The following is a 26115-nucleotide window of genomic DNA, read 5'->3' as shown; positions in this document are numbered from 1 at the left end:
TCAGATCTGTAAGTTTATTTGCTCAATGTACGACAGCTACATAATGACTCACATTCATGATATTCCATCACTGAGGAAAACTGCTAAGAATGGTCCGTGTGTGAAATAATTCCTTAGAGAAACACGGAGTTGGAAAAATAATCACTGATTAGACCTTAAAAATAGTTCACTGCATAACATGACAAAAAGCACAAAGGCTCATTCAGAGAACAGTCACTGTTCTCCTACACTGTAATAGTTATAATTTCACCATGACAAACACCAGACATTAAGATTAAGCTAACACTGGTGTTTCTTTTGCTCCCCCCCCCTTAAAAACAAAATATATAACTGCATGTCACTATAGCAACATCCAATACAGATCAATTTGTTACAATCACTATTTGGTAGAGCAAACTTTACTCCCAAAAGGAAAAATTAAATTAAAAAAACTTTAAAAAATTTGAAGACTTAATTTTTTGTCATAGGAATACATAACACCTACAGTATAAGTTAATAAATTTCAAGCTACTGTATAGAAATACAACACTAGCATGCACAATATTGTATCAATAGAGTAATGGAGTAATCATTTCACTGGAGAGACAGTATCATAGGCAAGTGCATTTCTTTAAAAATAAAGAAAAGAAAAGAAACCATTCAAGCTGCTTAAATATCAAGTCTCCCATTCCCTCTTCATTTTTAGCCCTCAGGTATGATTTTATCTTGCATTATTCTAAAAAGCAGCCAGAGCCAAAGCTGAAATTTAAAAGAAAAATAGGTTTTGTAATTCCAGTAAATCATTTCCAAATGCTACAAGAAAGGACACAACACTGCTCACTGGACATGAAGATAAATTAAGGAAAGCCCCACCTACCCCCCCAAATCCTCTCGCGTTCCTGGCACTCACTGGAGGGCCCTGTAACGGCACGAATGCTAGCTTTCTCCTAGTCGTTCTTCTGGTAGGGTTCAGTTAATGGGGACTTTCGCTCTAGCATAGGAAGGGGACCTTCTAAGCAAAGCCATGCTGGGTAGACTGTGCAATGTTACAGGCATCATCACCATTCTATCTTCATTGTCACCTGGATCCTGTTCAACATGTTCATTTCGTAACTGTAAGCTCAATTTTGGTATTAGCAAAACAAGTGTCGGTGTTTCCTCAATTATTACCCCTACTCTTCTTGCCTAAATAAAACAAGTTTAGTGTCATCACCTATCTCGGGAGTTCACACTGTTAATGATCTTATACAAAAGGTGAATGAACACACATGCAACAGATTGTGTTTTCAGACATTTATCCAGAATGAGAATGAAGGACCGAAAGCTAACTGAAAAATTTGTGGAAATAGCAATGTGGTTTCCTTCAATTCCGAAACATGCCCTGATTACAAGAGAGAAATGAATCTCTGATTTCTATGCTTTCATTAAAGAGAAAAAAATACATAGAAAAAAGTTTTGGTCAAATAGGAGTTAAGTATTTATTACCTAATAATGATTTTAATTTGTTTTCTCATAACAATTCCTTGGGGAAAGAGTGTTTTCAGGAGGAAAAACTGACACACTTACAAGGCTCCCGAAATCAAGGCAGAATGTTTATGAAGAGCTCTTCCTTTTGGATTTTTCTACCAGTAAGCTTCTAGCACCTGAATTTTCATACACTGCACCACAAACTTTCTCAAAACAACCACCCAGTTTCTATAACCCCACTGAGTGGCATTCACAGAAGGTACAGTGCAGAAGACTCAAGTGAAGAGTGAAATGGCAGCGTAATCCCTGAGGAATGAGCTGTGGCAGCTTACAAATCAGGATTTCTCTGAAAATATCAACACGGTAAATGACATACAGACCTGAATTTTCTCTATTTTTGTGGTGTTTAACGTTTCTATTAAAGTGATTTTTTGTGGTGGATGTAAGTTAAAATGAAAGACAAAAATCCCACAGCCACCTGCCAAGCACCTATTAACCAAAACCTAAAGTAGCCTTGATGTTCCTCAGGCAGCCTTCTGGCCTAGGAGAAAGCCACCCTGGGTCAGGCTAAATACGGATGGAAAGCCAAAATAACTAGCAAAGGAAAACGCACAATCAATGACTTATGTCGCATATGGCTGTAATGTAGAAATACTGTAAACTGCAATTTAGTGTTAATACTGTCAACTAATCAGAGACTTCAGAAAATTAGCAAGGCCTAAACCATAAGGGTACATATACCTTATGTTCTAAGTCTGTCAGTTTGGGATTTAAACTATTCCATGTTTGGTAGAGTACACCCTGAAAAAAATGCACAGCTAAAACAGATGAGATAGAAAGTACCCAAAACTTAAGACAAGAGCATATGTACATAAAAATCCTTACTGGAACCACAGAACTTATTGAATGAGGGCCATCCCACTGAAGTTTTCGTTTCATCTTAAAACCCTATTATCTAGCAATAAGTTAAATTAAAGACAGCTCCACTTGCGTTAATCTACAGAACAGTCCATATGCCGGTGTGAGACTGCTACTCCAATACCAGCACAGCTAGCCTGACTTTCCACTAGTGGTATTTTGGCAAAAATGTCAAAGAGGCGATCAAAGACAGGACAGGTCGTGGGTTTCTCCCTAGGAAGGTCACCCTCCCTTTCCCTCCCCCACCCGACCCCCAACTCATGGGAAAAAAATAAAGACTGCAGTAGTAGCATCAGCGTGCGCTGCCAGTCCACCTGGGGCCTTAATTGTTGCCTTCTCCACCGTCGTCGTCTTGCTGATCGCTTGTCCAGAGCGTTAGGTTGTCGCGGAGGAGCTGCATGATGAGAGTGGAGTCCTTGTAGGAGTCCTCATTCAGAGTGTCGAGCTCGGCGATGGCGTCGTCGAAGGCGGTCTTGGCCAAGTGGCACGCTTGCTCGGGGGCATTCTGGATCTCGTAGTAGAAAACGGAGTAGTTGAGAGCCAGGCCCAATCTGATGGGGTGAGTAGGCTGCATGTGCTCCTTGCTGATCTCATGGGCTTCGCTGTAGGCCTTCTCCGATGACTCCACGACAGTCGCCCTTTTCTCTCCAGTGGCTACTTCAGCCAGGTAGCGATAATAGTCCCCTTTCATCTTCAGGTAAAACACTTTGCTCTCATACTGGGTCTCACTGCAATTCTTGATCAGGTAGTTATCCAGCAGGCTCAGCACATCCTGACACACTGCTTCCAGCTCCTTCTCTATTTTCTCACGGTAAGCACGGACCATCTCTATCTTCTTCTCATTACCATCTGCGGACGTCTTCTGCTCAATGCTACTAATGACCCTCCAGGAAGAACGGCGGGCCCCAACTACATTCTTGTAGGCCACAGAGAGGAGGTTTCTCTCTTCATTGGACAGGGGCTCATTCAGCTCTGTCACCTAGTGGGAGGAAAGAATGAAGAGTTGTTATGGTACAGTCGGTATCAGCTGAGTTCATCATATACTTAGGCCACTAAAACACAGTTAACAGACAAAAAGTCAGGCTGTGCGGGTGCATGGAAGGGGAACAGAGGTAGAAGGAGCGACAGAGAAGGGGGCAAAAAGAGCAGCTGGCTCAATGGGGCCGGAACCCCTGCTTCTCTCCTAACGACACACGCTTAGCACATAGCTGTTCCATGAAGGAACTATCAAGTCCAGCTATTAGATGACAAATCAAATTTTAACGTAAATTGCAAAAGTCAGCAGTTCTCTCATGTAATATTACATGCACACTGATCCTAGGGATTTTAAGTATAGATGGCTTATAACATACACCTCAACATTCTTTTTAAGAGAACAGAATGACAGCTTCCTCCTAACCTTGCCCTGTCTACTTCCGTTTCCCATCCCTTTTGGGTGAGAATATATTGAGTCAACTTCAAGTTGACTTTTGAGAAACAAGGACGCTCTTCTGCTCTTGTGTTAAGATCATATGAATTACATATCTCAGAAAGCCAAAATTGGGGGCATGGGACTGAGTCTGAACACAGATATTTTAGCAACTTGGGGAACACGTATTTGCTGCAGGGTTTTACAGGAATTAGAATTAGCAATACAAAAAAGTGGAAAGCAAAGTACTTCTGAGCTGAGTGGCCAATAGGAATCAATGCTTCTTTCAATACGGGCATTTCTAAAGGGTCTTCATCATCTCAAAGATTAATCACCTTGAGGAAACTAAAGCAAAAGCACACCAATGTTCCATATTTTTATGATTACCAAACAACTGCTTATAAAAAATCAAGTCACTAACACTACATTTAATTATATTACCTGATTTCTGCGATCTCAGAGCCATCCATATACTACCGTGTTTCCCCGAAAATAAGACCTAGCCGGACCATCAGCTCTAATGTGTCCTTGGAGCAATAATTAATATAAGACCCAGTCTTATATTATATTGTATATTATATTGTATTATATTATATACTATACCCAGTTTTTATTATATAAGACCGGATCTTATACTATATCAGACCGGGTCTTACAGTAATGTTTGCTCCAAAAGACGCGTTAGAGCTGATTGTCCGGCTAGGTCTTATTTTCGGGGAAACACGGTATTGTATGACAACCATACGAAACAGAAAATTTTACAAGAAGGACAGAGCTCTTACTTGTTATTCCTATTCTGGGGTTACATTTTTGTCTAGTTAACTATCATATCTAAACTGGTGTATACTAAGTCCACGGCTGTCACAACTCAGGAATCCCAGATCATTCCCTATTTCCTAAGTCGTACAGCACACTAGATGGTTCCCTCGCCTCAGCCTCTCATGTACCTGTGCTCCAGTAACATGTTAATTGCAAACAACTTCATGCTTCTGCCCTTCGTTCTTCCGCCCCTGCCTAGAATATTTCCCAGTGTTCCTGCCTGGAAAACACAGTTGTCAAGAACCAAGTTAATAGCAATGTCCCCTACGGAATCTCCCCCCCGTCCACCTTCCACTCCCAGTTAAACTGGCTACTCTCTGGTCCTCACTGTCCCCTGCGTAGAGCAACCCTAGCTCCTACATAACATTGTACTACTTATAGATGTGAGGGGTGGGGGGATACAATCCAAAGGTATGCTGAACCATGGCGCTAGGGTGGGGCTGACACCGAGAGACTGTTTTCTATGTCTGAACCATTTACATTTGGTATGTACTCCACCTTTATAAAGCTGGAGGGTGGGGGAAGGTTATGCTTAGTGAAACTGGTTGTATAATTTAACAGTAGAGATAATTAAATCAGAATGTAAACCAAATCATACTTATTCGTTTATTGCAAGCTTTGAATAAATGGATCATGCCTTGCTTACTAATTCTCACAATATCCAGCAAATAATATGCACTCAAGTATTTCCTAAACTGATCAGTAGTTTCTCTTACGTTAGAATTTTACTATGCATTACTGATTCTCCATTATAATGCTAGAAAACACCAGTACCTCTATCTGATAGGACCCAAGTACAATAGACCGCAGAATGAGAGCAGAGTTTGGTCCACTGGACATCAGAGCAGAAGGAAACCGGACCAAAGAGCTTTCTGCTCCACGACCCCTAGCTCATCCTGTGGAAACGCCGCTTCTCCTGAATAAGGAGGCTTTAGTATCTCACATCCAATTCTGTGCTTTGGAAACACTGTTCTCAGCCCTCAGACCACTGTCATTCCTATTGATTTCTGATGTATATTCAAATAACCCAGAAGACAGGGTTTTCCCAGTCCCACCATTTACTAAGTGACCCTGGGAGCAAGCCTTTCATCTGTCTGGGCTCTCCCTGGTTTGCTTATCTGGAAAACAGATTTCTGCCTCTTTCCTAAGGTTATTATTATAAGGGTGTATCTGACGAACAATAAAGTGCTCCTGACACAGTAAAATGCTAAAGATGTGAGCATTTTTGAGAATACCTTGAATAATTTTCCTGCATTTTGATTCTCCCCTAGGCCTCTCAGTCTCTTACATAATCTCCTAGCTTATCTTCCTATAATATATCACGTAGCTCTTCTCCACTTCATTCTGTTCTCTGTTCTAAGCTGAAACTTCCTTACTAGTCTTGTATCACTTCCTTTCCACAACCTGTAGTATTACACAGATAGCAAAATTCCCCCGCTGGCTTTCAAACCACCCGGAGGCCTGGGCACGGTACCACAGGACTCGAGCCTATATTCACGGAACGTGCAGATATTGAAGACTAGCTGCCTCTAGTGAAACCTGAGAACTGTCTCCCACGCAAGAAGCCAGAGAGCCTAAGGCCGCTGAGGTAGGGTTCTGGCCTTTCCCCTAAATCATGCTGTCCTTATTTCAAGAGCCAGTAACTATTTAAAGCTCAAATGACCTCACCAGTATGCTATATACCGTCAGATCTCCTGCAGCAAATTAAGTTCGGCTGCAGAGCCCAAAGGTAGCAATCTGTGCTTAGGGAAAGTTTGTCTAGTTGTCAGGTTCAGACAAACCTGAACGTGGATATTATGAAATGCCAACATCACCTTTAGATACAGTAACTCAACCACATTTGGAACATATCCAGATGTTCTGTCACTGAAAAACTAAGAGGAAAAAGTCTGCTCTAAAATGGCCGCTCAAAGGAAAGTAAGCCTCCTCTAAAAACCTTGAATCAGAATTTTAAAAAATCCTTAAGAGCAAAATGACTTGTACAAGAATTAACCTATAATTTTCACATTAAAATAGATCTCAACCATACTACTTTTAAAAGTCAAGAGAATTTTTCAAAAGGACAAAAAAGTTGGAATTCCCATAGTGTCCAAAAAAGGGTTAACCAAGATAGAATAACTACTCAATGTGGGAAGATGTGAGATATGCATCATTTGGGAAGAGAGGTAATGTTTTTCAAAAGTCATTCATTGAATTGTCTCTAAGAATGCAACACTTGTAAATACCATCTCCAAAATTTATTGTCATGGGTGTTGGAAAGTTTGTATCTTCTAGCATTGTGTTCTTCTTAAAAAAAAAAACAAAATTGAAGTTTCTCATTTCTTAAATCCTGTGATACTAGCTCAAGTTCAAGTTTTTTTCAATAGAGAGCTCTGAGTAAAAATAGTAGAAAACTGTTATTCTCACCAACAGTTTAAGAAATAGAACTCCCCAAATCCCAGCCACTAAGGAACCAGACATTAATTAATTAGTGTCAACTGTTCTCCCCTAAGAGTTGAGGAGAGAAATCTTTTAGCAACCCTTGAGATTCTTGGAAAGCTATTTAATGACTTTCTGACCCTAAATCTTAAAGCACCAACTCATTCACAAACTCCTCAACTTATCAAGAACCTTAAACTGTAATGAATGCAAATCTAAATGTTTTAATCTTAGATAAAACTTGAGTTAATCTTTATTTAAAATGTATTTCTATCTTACAGAACCTCATGTAGATGTTACACAATAACAGTAATGGTGGTAAACATAAAACTGATTTAAGAAGCTGAAAATCTCCACAAAAGAACTGAAGTTTGCATCTAAAAAATAAGATAGGAGGGATGAACAGGCAGAAAAGATAACTTTTAAGGCAGTGAAATTATTCTGTATGATACACGTCATTATACATTTGTCAAAATCCATACAATGTAAAACACCACAAGCGAACCCTAATGTAAACTGTGGACCTTTGGGTGATGACGTGCCCATGTAGGTCCATTGTAAATGTACCCCTCTGGGATGTAGACAGTGGGGGAGGCTACGGGGCTGAGGCAGGGAGAGTATGGAAACTCTGTGCTTTCCACTCAATTTCACTATGAACCTAAAACTGTTCTTTTTAGATTATTTAAAAACAAAAAGCTAGTAGACACTAAGTTTGACATTTGGCTTTCATGTATTTTTTGTCCTCCCAGGTTTGGAATACAATCACCAGAAAGGCCAAGCAAGAGACCATGAAAAAGGTACACACAGTGATTGCTATATACAAACACCCCGCCCCAAACCAGAAGATGACAAGGTACAAGATGGGCATCCGTGCGCAGGTAGGGCCACGGTACAAGATGGGCACCGTGCGCAGGTAGGGCCACGGTACAAGACGGGCATCCGTGCGCAGGTAGGGCCACGGTACAAGACGGGCATCCGTGCGCAGGTAGGGCCATGGTGTCAGCACACTATAAGCAGCGTCGAAAGCGCCTTCGTGACCAGCCCCAATGAAGTTTCTCTCCTCAACTCTTAGGGGAGAACAGCTGCCACTAATTAATTAACGTCTGGTTCCTTTGCAGCTGGGATTTGGGGAGTCCTATTTCTTAAACTGTTAGTGAGAATAACAGTTTTCTAACCTTTTTACTCAAAGCACTCTATCTTCAACTCACTGATACCACTGTAAATAAATGTGACACTGTTCTGGCTGGAATACAATTAATCATTTATTCTAGAGATGACCTAACTAAAATTTTTGAAAATAATCTGAAGTTGTGTCTCTCATATCTAAGTAAAATGCCTTAACTTTTTTTGTGCAGAAAACAAACAGGCTCAAGACTGCTATCTTTAGAAAGGTCCGCTTGCAAAGATGACCCATGGCTGGCATCTGAGAACTTGGATTTTGGAAGGGTTCCCACCATTCCCAGATAAGAATGGCTCACTGTCCCAAAATTGCAAATAATGTGTTTTATGCTAAGTACCTGTTTTTCTTCTAGGAGTCTCAAAATTTTGCTATGTGCTAGGCAGAAACCCCTGGGCACCGAGTCTCGAGTTCCCTCGGTAGTCTGCATTTCACACGTCTCCTGCATGATTCCACTGGGAGACCATCACTGAAAGTTAGCTTGTGCCTGGGTTCCCCTGATCTTCACCCCAAGCACTTTTTCCCTGTGCTGCTTTATTTAGCTTTGTATTCCTTTGTTGTAATAAATCATAACCACAAGTGCGACTCTATGCTGCGTCCTAGCGAATCATTACAGCTGGGAGGAGTCTTGGGGACCTCCAACAGATTCATTCTAGAAAACTGGATATAATATGTCGCATAAGGTCTGATGACAAGGAAAGTATACTTAAAGCCACTCCTTATCAGGTAATTCATCAAGCCTTCACTGAACATCTAGCATGTGTCACCCTGCCCCGCGTGCTACAGGTACCAAATTCAGTGAGCTATCCTCAAGATGCTCAGTCCACGAAGAGGCAACACAAGCTTATTCACATTAGAGAACCAGTCACAGAGGTATTATCGAGGTAGCAAAAACTCTGCCTGGAAAGCTCAAAGAATATTTTAATTAGGAAATAACAACTTTAGCTGGGTTTTTTAAATCCAGCAGCGTGCACTTGAGAAAAATTGCAGAAGGGAAACACTCTAGGAAGAGGAACATCCTAGAAGAATCATGAAACTTCCAAGGCATACTCAGGGCCAAGCTCACCAAGTCCTGTGGTTCTTTTCCCAACTACCCTGCAGGGGACATTGTACTTTAACTAGACAGGCATGATGCAGAGACCTAACTTTTTCTAATTACACCATTAACACACAGCAGAGCAGGGACACAAACTCGAGCCCGCTGGCTTCAAATTCTGTGCTTTCTCCCATGCAAAGTCTCTGATAATGTGAACACTGCAACACATCAGAGAGAAGGCTAATTTCTCTAATACATAAAGACCTCCTAAAATGAATTTAAAACCAACCAGTAATAAAAAAACATGGGCAAAAGGAATGGACAGTTGAAAGAAAAGGAAAATACAGGTATAGTATTTAACCTCATTCATTATAAATGTTGGTTTTTCTCCTATCAGATTGGCAAAACTTTAAGTTTGATGACTCATCGTCAAGGTGACAGCATGGGTGAACAGCACTCGCACCCATTGTTGGAAACTGGAAGCTGGTGCAGCCTTTACAGCGGGCAATTTGGAAACGAGTATCAAAACCACAAATGTTCAAAACCTTTGACTGCAATTCCATTCCTGGAAACTGATTCACAGCGTTAGTTTTAACAGCTAAAGTCTGGAACCACCTAAATGATCTTTGATAAGAGATTAGTTAGATTATGATACACCCAGGGAATGGAATTCTAGACAGTCATCACAAAAGGATTTGTATTATCAGTATACTTCTAGAAGGGTCTGAAAACAGAAGCTGAAAGGCAGCCAAGGTTGAGAAGGTTGAATTTTGACCTGTTACCAGTAGTACCTATTCAAAGAACCCCGCTCCATAATTTGCCCTGTTAATCATATCTACAATTAAAGTGTAAAGCTGAGTTTGAAAACCAAGTTTTCAAAAAGTCCAAAGTCAGTAGTTGTATAAACAAGTTTATTTTTCATTTTATTCATTTATTTATTTCATTGAGGGAATATTCGGGAACAGTGTGTTTCTCCAGGGCCCATCAGCTCCAAGTCGTTGTCTTCAATCTAGTTGTGGAGGGCGCAGCCCACTGGCCTATGTGGGAATCGAACCGGCAACCCTGCTCAGAGCTCCAACCAACTGAGCCATCCAGCCGCCCCTAAACAAGTTTATTGATATAAACAACGAACTCAAACCCACATCTGTTGCTTTGTGCTCACCAACCCTCTCCACCAAGAATATCTTTTTTAAAAACTTATTTTAGTTGTATAAAAATCTTTCATTATGTCAGAGATTACAGCTGATATATAAAATATAAGCTATAGATTTCAGCCCTGTTTTATTGACATATTAATTCTAACAGTTTTTCAGTTTATTCCCTACATACGTAATCTTATAGTTTCCAAGCATCACTTGTCATTTCCCAGTGTTATTTCTTGTACTTGAATCACATCTTACTGCAAGGACAGTGTTAACGATATTTGTAATAAGCATCTTTGTTTTGAATTTAATGGGATACTGCCAGCGTTTCATTCTTAAATATTTCCCTTGGTTTAAAAGATATTTTTTCTATCAGGTTAAGGAAGTATCATCTATTCTGTATTTTTCTAAATAACTTCTGTAATATCAGAAATGAGTTTTTCACCAAAATTGTAGTTTCTCTTTTGGCCCTCCAGATAATTAATCCTTTATGATTTAGTATTGTTATTCCCATTTTAAAGTTAAGAAAATTAAGACTCAGAGCCAAAGAAGGGAACCCAAATCAAATGGCTCAAAATCCCACATGCTTTCCACTACTCACCTTAACCAAGGCGGGCAAGTTTTTTGTAAAATACTCTCCCGAGCAGCCCAACCCTGGAAGGTCCAGTACCTCATGAGATCCACACATACCGATTTCTCCAGGTTCAGAGCTGAAGCATAATGCTCAAAATGCTGAGTTACCACATGACTCAGCAACTCCACTCATAGGTATATATAAGGAAAATGAAAACAAAATATTTCCATTTTGTTTTCCAAAATGGAAAACAAAACTGACAAGAAAAGTTTATTGCTCAGGTACAGTTAAAACAAATGAAAAGGGGTAAGAACCTTACATTCTTTACCATGGTATTTTTCATTACGAAGCATTCAATCCCACCACTAGACTAAGGTAATGCACTTCCCAAAATACAATCTACACGCATACCAAAGTCTTCCTTCCCCTACACCTGCACAACTTCTGTGAGGAATTGGCCTGTATCCACCTCCAGAAGGACTTCACGTCCATTATCTCCCTCCAGCTGCCACTTGTTAGCCTTAAGAATTTTACCTCTTCGGGCCAGAATCAATTCTTCAAACAGGCAAAGATAGTTTCATGTTCCTGGTCTTCTCTACTTACTTTTTCTATGATCTGCATACAATTCCCCTCACCATTCTGAGGCTTCCCCCCCAAATATGCTCGTTTGCGAAACAAATGTGCTAATATTTATAATTGCTAGTTTTATCATAAATCTATTTGGGGGAGGAAGAAATGAAATAAGCTGGTATGTGAGAAAGTGCTGTATTAACTACGGCATAGTGCAGGAGTTCTTTAAAAACAACTCCATTGAGATATTATCTATTGGGCAGAGGCCAGGGATGCTGCTGAACGTCCTACAACATACAGGCAGCCCCCTACAAGAGCAAAGAATAATCTGGTCCAAAAGTCAATAGTGCCAAGGTAGAAAAACCCTGCTCCAAGCCATCCACAGTTCTCTGCTCCCATGCTTTTCCAGCCACCTAACAAGTTTACCTCCAGAACCCATGAAGAAAAATTCTCTGTATACCTTCAATGCCTAATTCAAATGCTACACTACTTCCTGAAGCCTTCTGACAAATTCTCATGAAGAACTAATAACTGCTTACTCTTATGTATTAGTAACTTTTACCTTGCCCCTTTTATGTTATTTCTAATGCCTTGTGCTGTTATGTACCTCCCGCCCCCAACAAAAAAAAGCCCTCAAGTCCTTAAGGGCAGGTGGCACATTTCACTCACCAATGAATCACCATGGTACCTTAACAATCCCTTCTGAATGTTTGTTAAGTGACAACATGAATCTACATGTATCCAGCCCAGACTGTGCAAAAATGGCCCGAATAAGTCCCTCCCAAACCTGCATATACCGCCTTCCTTTTTAATAGGATTTTGCAGTTCCTTCCATCAAGAAATGGAACATATTTCTCCACCCCTATAAGCTGAGCTTGGTCATGTGACTTGGTTTGGCTAGTGGAACATTAGCAAGTACGAGGCACGCAAAGGTTTGAAAAGTGCTTGTGTTGGGGTGGCTGGTTAGCTCGGTTGGTTAGAGAATGGTGCTGGTAGCACCAAGGTTGCCAGTTCCTGACATGGGCCACTGTGAGCTGTGCCCTCCTTTAAAAGAAAAGTGCTTGTGGATCAGGAACCTTCCACAGCTTTGTAGTTCATCCAGCCTCCTGGAGCTAGTCTAGACCAAAACTATTATACAACCAACAGACTGACTGAAACAAAAACATGCTTCTTTCAACTTTTGCAGTGTCAACTTCTACATAAATTAACTTCTGGAAATCAAATCTGCTGACAACTCTTACTAATTCCTATTGCAATCTCAAAGGTCCTATGTCATTTTCCCCACAAGCACTATTGTTAAGCGCCACCTGCACCCAATGTAATGACCTGTTGAATCTGCAGCCAAGGTACAGGACTTTAAGCAAAAACTAAGGCAACTTCATTAGCCTAAATTCCACCTGCTGCTCCAATGTGATCTCACTTTTTGACAATTAGGACATATTTCAAAGCTTTGCAGATTGCTATTTAACCCCACATATCAGGAGAACACCCATCGAATGTCTTCCAAAAATTGAGACATACGATGTTCCAGCACTCCTTTTGCTAGTAGTCAAATAATTCTAGTCTAAAAATTAGTTATGTGGAAATTAAAGATCAAACAGGTTCTCACAAACGCATATTGACTCCTTCATAATCTCCCCTTTCAGGCCTTTTCTTTGCTTCTACAATTCTTCCTGGAGTTAATGTCATGTTCACTTTCTTTGAGACCATTTACGTGTGTCCAGACCTTTGGTTATACTTCCATTATCCAAGACTAGTCTCCAAATTAATTATAAACAATAGTTCAGTTATCTCACTGATTTTGACAAATTATCCCCAAATCACACCCTTGACCTCATTCAGCATCATCCACTTTTAAAATCAAACTCTTGACTTTCCATCCTAGAACCACGGCCCAGTTTGCCCGGAACCTCGCAGAGAAGGCCCCGGCACTGCTAAACGCTGCTGTGACTTACTTGAAGCCTCGATTGGCCACATTCTGGCCCTATGTCAAGGTTGGGCTGGTTCCTCCAACCCCTGCTAAGATCCCTACAGCTATTCAGAGCTTGAAAAAAATAGTCAATCGTGCTCAGACTGGTGGCTTCAAACAGCTCACAGTTAAGGAAGCTCTGCTTAATTTGGTGGCCACCGAGGTGCAGCTGTGGTTTTGTCGGTCAGCGAGATCATAGGCAAGCCTGGCATCACTGGCTATCATGTTTGAAGACCAATCTTTAGCATCTGTTGCTTTTTGGTTTATTACTTGTGTTCTTGGACTCATGTGTGATCAGACTGGTATTTGAATAAAATGTCAAAATCAGTATTTTCTGTATCAAAAAAAAATCAAATCAAATCAAACTCTTATTCTCCAATACCAGTCCTTACTCCCACCTACTGGACTTACTCTTGAACCCCTTTTTCTCTAAGCTCTTTCCTGTTAGGCTTTATTCTTATTACTTCCTTCCAAGGTTCATCAAGATTCATCAATTCCATTATTTCTGCATTAATAGCAACTTTCCTAGGCCTTGTCCTTCTGCTGTACCAACTCTTAAACACCCAAGTGCTCCATCAATCCAACCACCCAGGCTTTCTACTCTTATACCCCAATATAGGCAAGGTGGACAGAGACACCAAGAAAAAAGTACAGATTGTAGTCACTACAAATTAAGGTTTTTCTCACCTCAGCTGTGCCCTTAGCACTAAATGCCTAGCAATCTTTCCTTCCTTTTCAAAGTAACCACTAGATAAGCCAATTTCAAAGCCCTTACAACTGTACCTTTGGCTGCCTCCTCCCAGTATGTCAAACAAGATGTTTCTTCCCCTTCCAACATATTCCCATCAGTCATTCTCTTTCCCGTATTTTCCGTTCTCCTACTTCTTTTAATCCTGTAACAGTACAATTACAGTATTAAAATAAACGGCGCCTTTTAATCCCATCTCTTCTATTTCCTTCAAAATCCAGTTTCTGAAAATTAGTCTCTACAGCAGGTCCCTGAATAATGTCATTTCATTATAACATTGATGAGACGCCATAAGAACTTAACTCTTATTTATATCAGTTAGCCTGCGGTAACCTTGGTTTCCTTATGTTATTTCACTCAAAGCTGCCGAGCCTATTGGTGTTAAGCAAGGATTTTCTGTATTTGTTAACCATTTCTCCAAAATTCTTTCACTCCTCACCCCATTCCACTGTAACTAAAGTCATCAAATGTCTTCCTATTTCACATATCCAGTATTACATCTTTAATTTTTAATTCATAAAAAAAAAATCTAACACAGGGGTGGCTGGATGACTCAGTTGGAGTGCGAGCTCTCAACAACAAGGTTGCTGGTTCAATTCCCACATGGGATGGTGGGCTGCGCCCCTGCAACTAAGATTGAAAATGGCAACTGGGCTTGGAGCTGAGCTGCGCCCTCCACAACTAGACTGAAGAACTATTTGGGAGTTGATGGGCCCGGGAGAATCACACTGCTCCCCAATATTCCCCACCGCCAAAAAGTTGTCTTAAAAAAAAAACATGATTTAAAAAAAAAAGAACAAATGCAGCTGACTACTCCTACCTTTCTTGATATTCTCTTCATTTTATCAGCATTCTTTCCATTTGCTGCATATATATCTACTCTTACGCGTTGTCTTTTTATTCCTCATTCCTGTCACTAATGAGACTTCAACTCTCCCTTTTCCCTGATGGACGCCCACTATGAGGGCAGAGGCTACATTCTCAGATCTCAGACCAGAGCCTGGTCATCAGTGGGTCTTCAGGAAACATTTTACTCGGGAGGATGGGGAGAAAAAATAAAACAAAAAATAAACATTGTACTTATTAACAGGTAACACTAACTGCTTCCACTCTGCCAAACATTGTTCTAAGTGCTTTTCACGTATTAACATGAAACCATGGTGTTTCTATTTACCTCTACTTAAGTTTCCTCAAACTCAGCGTGGCCTCGACTTACTTAATCCATCCTGCCCATCATTTTTCCTTCCTTTCTTGTTCTGCCTTCAGGCAAAGGCTGCTGCCCTGTCCAGGCCGGCGTCGCTGCAGCCCAGACCCTGCAAGACTAATCAGTCTCCCTTCCGGTCGCTGGCTTGTCTTCCTACTCAATTTCCACACTGTTACCAATGCTCTCAAGACCTAAAATCAGATGATGATTCTCTTCTACTTAAAAATTCCTCAATGGCTCTCCATAGCTTAAGAACACAAATTCCACAAGGCCCGTCATGAACTGACCCATTTCCCTCTTTAGACGCAGTTCCTACTATTCCCCCAAAGGCACATGACTGCAGTATTCCGAGTGTAACCAATAGCGAATAAATAAGCATAGAACAGATTCTGCTCCTTGTACATCCCAAAGCTAAACACGTTCTTCCCTGTCTGAACATTCTTTCCTCCAACCTTTCCTTCTCCCCTCAACCCTCCACCTCGACCCCCAAGCTACTGCTCTGGCATCACGTCCTCTAGGAAACAAGAGCCATATTTGATGGACAATGTGGTACTGGAAGGGAGTTCAGCTGTCTGGGAGTGGGGATACCACCTCAGTACTAGCGTGGTGCCCTGAAGGCCTGAGGCTACCATACTTAGTCGAGTGCTACTGTCCCCTAATAGTAAATGATATCCCCTAATGCTCAGTATGACCGCAATGATTCCACAGCCCTGGGCTCACTTCAATTTTTATGTGTGGAGTGAATAGTCCCACAAATGTTCAATAATCCCCCATCACAACTCTATCTTCCCTTTGTGATTCTGGATCAGTATCCTTCACTTCTCCCACCTGCCTAGAACGTCTACAAAATATTCCAATTACCATCTTTTTTCTTTGATCTTCACCCAATTCCCCTCAAAACATGTTTTCACACTCCAGCTTGTGAATTCCACACAAGGGCATATTATTTTGATGTACAAAATGGTCACAGCTTCCTCCCATTTCTTTCAAGTAAGGTATACGCTTTCATTCAGTTCTGGGTGGTAATCTTTCACCTTCTGCAAATACCTGTAAGACTCCAATGGCAAAGCCTACAGTACTTACCCACTCACGTTAAAAATCTGAAGTCCTCCTTTGTTAAATGATATTTAAAACATACCACAATCATGAGATCAAATGTTTTCTACAATAAACCAAATTACACTCATGTTGAGTAATATACCTTAGGACTAAAGGAAATTTGTTCTGTATTTTAACCTACACTACATAACGACCCTCTCATGCACAACTAAATGAAAAACTTAAATATACAGTAGTTTAAAGTGTTTTTAATGCTTCTGCAGACAATGGAACATTTACTAAAATTAATGAAAATAAGTCAATTAATGAGACAACAGCTAAAGAATCACCACTATCCATAAATATATTACCTGTGACTCTTTTCTGAAAACTAAAAAAACCTATTAAAAGATCCTTAGATTTAAAGAAAAAAAAATTTAGCTCAAGCCTTAGGCAAATTACATTTCCATCTGTAAAATGGGAGTGTATCGCTTTATAAAACTGTTGTGAAATTAAGTGGGAAACGTATATAATGATGCTTCCCAAGTGACAGTAAATGTCAAATTGTATTACAGTATATTATCTAAGAGTGTGTAACCTACAATCTTCTATCTTCCCCAAAAGATTTTAGTCAGTGCAGAAAACCTACAGAACAGGTATTTTTAAAATGTCGTAACAAAAATGTACCCCAAGTTTTCCATTGTGGTCCAGACGCTTAGTTTCACTCATCTACATTTCAGAGCAATGCTATACTGCAACAGCCCAGTAAACAATGGTACTCATGATTTTCACAACAGATATAAACACTTGCTAAAACGTTTGTCTTTAGTCATCATTTGTTAAAAATACGTGTATGTATAACACGTGTGTGTATATATATATGTATATAGCCAGCCAGCTTACGAAGAGAAAAATGATCAAAATGCAAGAGTCCCATATATCCAAAATAAGAACTAGTTATAATTCAGTGTTTTTGAAAATCTATATGCTAGACATAGTTCTAAATAAGTAATGTCAATAGAAATGTTGTATGCATTTAAAAATTCAATCCACTTACTGGATTAAAAAAAAAAAAGCTGTTCCTCAAGAAATGAATCAAGTTCCAAACATCTATGAAGTCTTTACCTGCAGGACCTTCAAATGTTAAAAAATAAGTAAAATGGCAGTATACCGACCTAAATTATTTATATCATTATTCCGGTCAGCTCCGTACTTCTGAGCATAGATTCAAACCCAGGCTGTCTGGGTCCAGACAGTATATTTATTTCCTTCCTTCCTTCCTTCCTGTCCATCCATCCATCCACCACACACCCACCCAGCAGTATACTGACTTTAAGGCAAAATGATTTTTTAAAAAATGCTTGGCAAGCAGCAAAGCCAAACAAAAGCAAAACTTGTTTATTCATTGTCCTCAACAAATCAATTGGGTTTTAGTTCTTCTATCGGATTAGTGATAAAGGCTAGAACTGAAAAAAGAATCTACCTTTGTTGTCCTTTCAAAGAAAATTAGGCAGTAAAAACTTTAGGAAGCATGAAGTCCTGTAATGATAGAACCCTTCTCTTAACCCTCAGACACCGCCATCATCTTTCCCCTCCCCACTAGTGACCCACCCAGCCTTTCCACCAACCCCTCCTGAGTAAAGGCAGAGGGGAAGCAGCACATGGTGCCCACTGAAAAGAAACACTCCTCTTAAATTCAAGGAATAATTATTTGCTAACTAAATCAAAAGCTTTAAGCAAGAAACTACACTTTGAGGTTGCCAAATTGGAATGTAAAGAGATCCTGCTGGTAAGTTGAGCATTTGTGGCAAATATGGGTAATTTTAGTTCAATAAAAAGCCATCCTCCAAGGTGGCAAATCCCAAAGGGACGGAAGAATATGAAAGTACGTAGCTATAAGACAGGCCAATATGCTGCCAAATGGTGAAGCTGGTTACATGTGGGGGTACATTATATAACCTAGTCATCTTTATTTTATATAAATCTGAAAGTTTCCGTATTTTTTTAAGGCAATCATTCCAACCACAAGAAAGCAAAAGAGACTTGCCAAATAAGCTAGCACTCAAGCTTTCCCCAATTTCAACCCCATTTTTTCTTCTTGGATACAAAGAGCAATAGCATATCCTTGAATTTTGAATGTGTACGTATAATACCTATTCAAACAATTACATTTTTCAAAACTTTTAAGAGATGATACTGAGTAGTGGTGGTTTCAAGATCCTTAAAAATTATTCTTAGGCCATTCCTTCAGCAATTCCACTTTTGGGTCTCTGTCCTAATGCATAAACTGTGTTGAAACCTTCAGACCCAAAGATATTCATGGCAGTATTACTTATAAATTTGGACAGCCTAAATGCTAAATAAAAAAGTTAAACTGATACATCCATAGGATTATTCAGCCATTGAAAATACTAAAGACAGAAAATATCCTTGAAATGTCAAGAGAAAAAGGCAACACACAAAAGCAAGCCTAAACTCTGCAGACAGACATGATGGAAATAGCCCTCCATGGGGACATTACAGTGACAATGTTTGTCATTTTTCCCCAAATTTTCTAGCATCCTAAAGCCACTCAGTTGTCAATCCCATTGATAACAGCCTTCCAAAAACCAGACTCCCTTAGAAAACCACAGCATCCCAAAATTCAAGATATTCTAGAATATTCCTTCCTTCCTCATTTGTTCCCACTAGCTTTCCTGGCCTCAGAATACCCTTTCCTACCGTTCCTATCCTCCTATCAAGTTTTCCTTGCCCTTCTGGATTGGGTCATTTTCAACCTAGTAGGAAAAAAATACAGTATCTAAACTTTAAAGTTTCTATGTCTATTACACAGATGTAATTAGAAAAGACCAGATGTGGTTCATATGTGAAGAGCAGAGCATGATCTGAAAAGAACCATCCACCAGTCTACCCGTACCAGGCAGGCCTCATGTGAAAGTACCGGCAGGGAGTACGGGCTATTCACATGGCTACTACCCACGCTGGGCCTCCAATGCAGACATACTCCTTCACTGTTTCATGTTAAACTGCTACAAAAGGAGCATTGTATTGAATTGAAAGGTTCAGTCAAATAATGTTAAGCTTATTTCTACATCCTCCAAGTACTGGCACCATGGGCAACTTTGTTTCCTAATCTAGGTTAAATATGGTAGCTTAAGTGTCATATTAATAATTGCTTTCAGAAAGCTAAAGAAATTTAATGATCTTTCAAAACAAACCTGCATTTTTAAGCTTCTCCTGTTACCTCTTAGCCCTCTCACTTCTCCCAACTGCAGCTGCTCTTCCCTCAGCAGTGGGGGAGGGCAGCTAAGGGATTCCTCTTGAGCTACTACTGTCATTGCATGTTCAGCTGCCCATTGCTGTCACTGTCATATTCCCAGCTCTGACACCCCTGTTCTAGTAACAGAATTATGGAGAGGGGACACTACACCTAGGCCCTACTCAAAGTCTGGCTTTAGAGCTCTCCAAAAATATCTCACTCCAAAGATTAAAAAAATAAGACCAATGAGTTTATTTGGAAATTAATTTTTTTAATGTCACGTTAAAAATCTGTGTATGTAAGAACAGTCTCATTTCTATTTACCTATTCACTACCCAACTAATGCTTTGTGGTACATTAACAGTATTCAACTCAGGTAAAGAAAAACCTACCTCTGGGGGACATACCTTTACAAGTGAAAGGGTGATGAAATCTTGGCTTAGACTTTACCAGTTCTTTAAAAAGGAAAAAAACTCATGCAAATTCAGATTTACAATTTTTATTGTTTCTGCAAAACCATGGGACCAAACCAGTTATTTAACCACTTATCTTAAAATTAAAGCTTTCTTTTGGGAATTTTTGTTTATCAGTTTTCACGTAACTACTTTTTGACTACTCAAATTCATAAACTAGTAAAATCAAAATTTCAAGTGTCTCTACAAGTGCCAATTTAAAGTAAGATGATATGGTTTGCTAGTGAACCAAAATAATAGCTAATATCTAAAATGGAATTTGGGGGACAACAGAAAAGATTATGAAAGGCCCTAAGGCAGCTGGTACTTGTTGGTAGACTTTAAAACCTATGAAGACAAATACAGCCCCCCAAAATTATAGTCTCAAAATATCTGGTCAAGCACTAAGAAACAGAGCTTAGAAAATACCACAAAAAAAAAGTGGTTTATATGTGATCCCCCCCCCTCCTTGACTATTAAACATGCAAAGTGGTCTTTGCTTTTCTTTCACATCCCATGGAATCTGGTAGGGAATATACAAATAATCAGATGTCCTGCCAGATAAAAGGGCTAGGGTTAGTGACATGGGGTGAGAAGTTCCTGATGGCTTCAGAAGCACCAAAACAATGCATTTAATCTTTTATTGAAGGGAATCCATGTTTAGAATTCCATGTGTGACCAGCTCACAGCTCTCAGGACTGCAGTGTTCCCCAGGGGACTGCTGCCACACAGCAGGGAAACCATTTTCACCAAAGTCAGCCTTGGTGGAAAACGAGGTGTAGAATGAACACCAGCACCATTTCCGTAATCTCCAAATAGTGAATAGTTTGCTCTGATTTCAGGTAAATTGTTCTTATTTATTTGGGTGAACGTCATATGGTTTTTAAGCTCTATAACTTTAATGGAAATACAAACCTAGCCTAGTCCTTTTTTAAAATGTACACTGAAATGGTTCAGAAGTTAGAAAACAAAGAGATACTGATTACCACTGGCTACGCTGTTGTGGGCCCTCCATTATTGACACATTCTTGAATCGGTTATGTTTTAAAATCCAGCCAGCTATAGCCAGACCATTATCACTTTTTAAAGATACCGTTTTCTCACTTTTTCCAACATCGTGAATATACTAAATACTACTGAATTGTACACTTTATGTTATGTGACTTTTATCTCAATAAAAGCAAGGTCATTTTTTCCACTCGTTTTAATAATATTAGAGTTTGATGTAATAAATAAGGCTTCCCAAGTACTAATGGACAAAATCCTTCCCAGTGTTGGCAGTTATCCAAAGGACTAATTAAAAAAGATACATACGAGATTTTTAATAATTACAGAAAGCAGTTAATATTCATTTCAGTTATCATGAAGGATAACACATAGAAAGCAAAATGTTGTGTATTCTTTCCACCCCAAAGAACAACTGAAACCACGCGACTCAATAATGGCTGGCAGAAGTCCACCTCTGAAGAGTCTTCAGAGGTATTACTCCATTAGCGATAATGGCTATTGATCTAGCCTCCTGGAAGAGCTAGTAGGAAAAACAGAATACTTAAGATAGTAAGAATTTTAAAGTATATCGATTCTACTAGGAAGACTTTTTAATATAATTAAGATAGCTTTTTGCCACCAATGCCCCACACACACGGAGTTAAATTGCTTAACCCAGTAACTTCAACAAAATTAGTAGCCCAGAACCTTTTTCTCCCTACCCCCCAGGCAAATACCGTATCAGTAGCCTACTTAGATTATTAACTTCTCAAGAGGCTATTAAAATCCAAAGGACAAGACAGTATTGTCTAACCACTAGGAATCATCTAAGTATTCACTTTCTCCTTAAATACAAGACTACACGTTTGTCTTAAAAGACTAAACTTCCTTCTTTCCTTTCAAAATACTACATATTACTTCTCTCCTGGTTATCCACATACAACTACCATTCTGTTGCACAGGTCCCAACAGTGTCATTACTAGGATAATATTATTAAATACAAGTAAGTTTTATCCCTCTATCAGCAAGGCAATTTCAGAGAGCTCACTGGAGTGGCAGGATTGAGTCTTTTCTTTATATCTTCCTGTATTTTCCAAATGCTCCACGATGAGATGATTTTTATAAAAGGAAGAAACAAAGTTTTATAAATAGTTACCATTTTTGAGCACCTACTACATTTATTTAATCCTCACAACTTTTTCAAACAGGTACTGACCCATTTTACAGATGAGGAAAATGAGGACTGAGGTAAACGTACTTCTTCAAAATCACAGTAAACAGATTTGAAAAAAAGGTCTGCTTTATTTTACAAACTGTTCTTTCCTATAAGCTCCATCAAGGAGCAGAAGCATTAATAAAGCAAAAGAGAACTTTGCCAAATCCGAAAGTGTTTTGTAATAGATTCCCATTCCCTAACATTTACTGCAAATGATCTAGTGGGAAGTCTTAACTGTTTAAGGTTTTTATTAAAACCTGCCAAGTAAATTTGCAATAAACCCAAGTATACAGCCCACCCTTGCACTATGACCATAAAACATTCTTGTTTAAAATTTCTATCTTTATTCATCATTGCCCAATTTTAATAGAGACCAATGTTTAAAAATACAAATTATAAACTTTTGTGAGAAAACTAGAAATAGGAACATGAATAAGCACAGGTCATTGATTTGCATGTCTAAGGGTAAATGAAATTCTTATTTTTGCACCAATTCTTATCTGGTGGGAGATGAAGTACTCAACTCCACCTGGCTTATCAGCTAATTTCTGCATTACCTTGGACAAATGCCATTTGCATACTCCCTACCAGCCCTTAGGTGCATTGCAGCCTCTGTGTCATTGTGTGTGACATCACTGGGTTGCTATGGATATAGGTGCGAGGTCACTCGCTTTCCTGTGAAACTAGAAACATGGAAAAATTAGAAGAATCTAAATAACATGAACTAAAGACATTTCCAACTATTAAAAGTGCAACTTCTATCATTCCAGTTTTAAAATGTTTTAAGACAGCAACTGTGGCAACATATTAATACAGTAGTACTACCAATTTCAGAACCAATTCTCTTCCTTAGTGAGATGTAAAACCTTTGTTGTTCACGTAGCTGGCCTAAATATAAAAGCATCATCACCTCTGTGAACTAGTGAAGTTATTCAGGAATCTGAATACCTGTACCGCTTCATTAAACATTTAACGTGCAAGGTACACTTCTAAATAAATCCACCTCACGCTGGAGATACACTTTAAAATCTTGGTTACATAAGGCGGGAATTTAAATATTAAGTTAGTGGGAAATCTAAATCATGAATTGAATAATTTGCCATGTTTCATTTAGTAATGCTCAATGCCTCCCCTCGAGTACCAAAGTCGTTGACAGGCCGTTAGATAAATGTAGTGTTACTGAGAAAATGGTGCAATACAGGCAGGAATCTGCATCCTATACAAAATGCGACAACTGGAGATCAGTATTCTCTTTTCATCAGCATGAGGATGCGCTAGCTTTTAAAAAAAAAAGCCTCAGCTGTATCTAACAAAACAAATTGGGAAAAAATAAAAAAGACTTTTTCCCCTTTAAAATAACTCCTCCCAGCCTCCACCCAGTCTAGGCTCTCTGCAATATGACAAATGCAGAATCTTCTGGAATGACTTGATACTGCCTCCCACCACCGCTTTGTTTGCAATATCAGATCAGAGAGTATTTTTTCAACTTATTGGAATTTCAACAGATGTGTGCCTGTATTTAAAAAAGAAACAGCATGTCACAAATTGAACCAGTTAGCTAAATTCACAACCTTTATTTTGAAGACAATACCTACCCTTTTCAATACAAAACATTAGGGGAAAATGGAGACGACAGGTTGAGAACAATCAATGAAAAACGCTAGCAAGACAAACGTTCCCCCTTCCTTAAAGCACGAGGACTTTGCTTTGGGAAATGGAGAAAGAGGAGTCTTTTGTTAAGAAAAATGTGAAAAAAGAGGTTTCGATTTTGCACCATTGAGCCCAGGTTTTCAGGAGAGCCTGACTACATTTTCCCCGGGGAGACTCTAAAGGATCTGTCAGGAGCAGCAGTGGGGAAGATTTGGGGAGAGGGGTAAGTATTAGGAAACCGGGAGACCTGCTCAGTGAATGGGAAAGGCGCCGCCCAGACACCAGGGAGAGAAAGAGGAACCGCATCCATGCGGTCCCCCGCCCCCACGCCCAGGCTGCGAGGAGGGGGAAGTGGGGCACAAAGGATGCCCACGGACCCCGCTCAGATCCCCAGCTGCTCCAAAGACGCGGGATCCAGGGACCCTGCTCCCGAGACCTCCCCTATTAAGACCCCGCCCCAGCCCGAGCCCGGGGAGGGCCGCGGAGGCAGCGACGCCAGCTCCGGCGAATACTTGGGGAGAGGCCGCGTCACAACCCGGGTTCCCATCATCGAGACGTTCCCCTGTCCCCTCACTGAACGAGAAGGGGCGGCCAACCCAGTAGTCGCGACAGGCAACTAGTCCCCGGGCAGTCCACGCGAAGGCCCGCGTCCGCGAATGGGCTGGGGCGATGCGGGGGAGGGGAGGAGAAACTCACGTTCTTCATGGCCGCGGCCATGTCGTCGTAGCGCTCCGCCTGCTCCGCCAGCCGGGCTTTCTGTACCAGTTGCTCGCGGTCCACCATCTTCGGGGCTGAATCGGGCCGGACAAGTAAATCGGGACGGCTAGAGGGATTGAAAGGCAGCTGTGGCGCGGCTGGAGCCCGTGTGCCGGAGGAACCGATCCACGAACCAAGCAGCAGAGGCGGCGCGGAGGCTGCGGTTCAAGTTGCGACCGCGGGACCAGGCGCGAGGCGGCTGCGGCTGCTGTGCGTGCAGCGGGCGGACAACCCCCTGCGGCCCCGCCCACGCCGTGACGCAACTAGCCCCGCCCGCCCGCGCACCCCGCCCAGGCTCCTCCCCGTCCCTTCCGCTTCTCGTGCGTCCCCTCCTCCCCAATCCGCTTGCCGCCACCTTCTAGGCGTCCCCTTCCTTCTCCGCTGCACCCCAGCACTCCCCGTTCTTCATTTCACTCGGCGTCCTGCGGCCCAGTTTCTCCAGACGCAGTCCACTTCACCCTTCCCCCTTCAGACCCCCGCCCTGCCAGACCTCCGGCGCATGGATCTCTGGGAGTTGTAGTTCATCCACGGGCGGGGTGATACGTTGGAAAGATCAAGGACAAAGGGGCGGTTAACACTACATCTCCCAGTGGTCATCGCACGCAGGAGGAGGATGAAGGAGGGGGTTCTAAATCCGCGGCCGCTGGGGACCCCTGGCGGGGACGAAGGCTGCATCAGTCGGAGCAAGTGCTGATTCACGGCCCCGCCCCATATTCTCAGGGAAATTACAAGAGGACGGGGCCAGGGCCTTAGCCCTGGACCCAATGTCCGAGATAAAGTAACAGGCCAAGGGGGTTCACAGGAGAGGGAGCATGTCCACTGTAGATCCAAATTGCCAGAGTGCTGCCCCCCCCTTTGGATGGTTGAATTAAGGAACTAAACTGTCACCCACTCCCACAAGATTCCAGTTCCCCAACCCCACCTTGAGGTTCTTGGAACCTGATGAGGTGAAAACATGGAAGGACAAATACTGGCCAGGCATACTGGTTAATCTACGGAAAGGATGCAGCTGTCTGCCGGCTGACCCCTGGGGAGCCCCTTCTTCCTCTGTAGGGTGGAGTGTTAAAAATTAAATTCTGTTACCAAGAGCCTACAGTATGTTTAACATGAGTTGTATCTGGGGGTTAACCAATCCTCTCCCCACCTAGAAAATACATACTGAGATCAAGCTGACAAATTCTTGCTCATATGCTTCCCTTTTTGACATTCAACATAGCTCACATACCCCATAGTTTTGTTTTGACTGCATATTTTACTAATTTATTCAGCAATTATCTATTGAGCACCTACCATGTTCCAAGCATTGTTCTAAACAATGAGGTACAGC

At 40.9% G+C, this 26115-nt stretch overlaps 1 protein-coding gene, 1 long non-coding RNA gene and 1 pseudogene across 2 annotated transcripts; 1 reads left to right on the top strand and 2 right to left on the bottom strand.

The window, feature by feature from the left end:
* Positions 1 to 25276, bottom strand: YWHAG (tyrosine 3-monooxygenase/tryptophan 5-monooxygenase activation protein gamma). Its single transcript, XM_019752761.2, has 2 exons — positions 24729 to 25276; positions 1 to 3343 (listed from the first exon to the last, which is right to left on the bottom strand). The coding sequence occupies exons 1-2, from the start codon at positions 24813 to 24815 to the stop codon at positions 2687 to 2689; spliced, it is 744 nt and encodes a 247-aa protein (XP_019608320.2). The 5' UTR covers positions 24816 to 25276; the 3' UTR covers positions 1 to 2686.
* Positions 7870 to 13708, top strand: LOC109458811 (ATP synthase F(0) complex subunit g, mitochondrial; annotated as a pseudogene).
* On the bottom strand, positions 17833 to 24722 carry LOC141570651 (uncharacterized). Its single transcript, XR_012494911.1, has 3 exons — positions 22940 to 24722; positions 22215 to 22266; positions 17833 to 21706 (listed from the first exon to the last, which is right to left on the bottom strand). It is a non-coding gene; the product is annotated as an uncharacterized LOC141570651 (long non-coding RNA).
* Positions 25277 to 26115: the final 839 nt, after the last annotated feature.

This window comes from Rhinolophus sinicus, linkage group LG03 (assembly GCF_036562045.2).
Source record: "Rhinolophus sinicus isolate RSC01 linkage group LG03, ASM3656204v1, whole genome shotgun sequence".
Classification (NCBI taxonomy): domain Eukaryota; kingdom Metazoa; phylum Chordata; class Mammalia; order Chiroptera; family Rhinolophidae; genus Rhinolophus; species Rhinolophus sinicus.
Note: the sequence above shows the minus strand (reverse complement) of the source record. Positions and strands in the feature narration are given on the sequence as shown.

Excerpts from the sequence above, each read along its gene's own strand:
- YWHAG (XM_019752761.2), bottom strand. The coding sequence starts at position 24,815 with ATGGTGGACCGCGAGCAACTGGTACAGAAAGCCCGGCTGGCGGAGCAG. Across the intron at positions 3,344-24,728 it reads TGGCCGCGGCCATGAAGAAC|GTGACAGAGCTGAATGAGCC; the intron begins GTGAGTTTCTCC and ends TCCTCCCACTAG.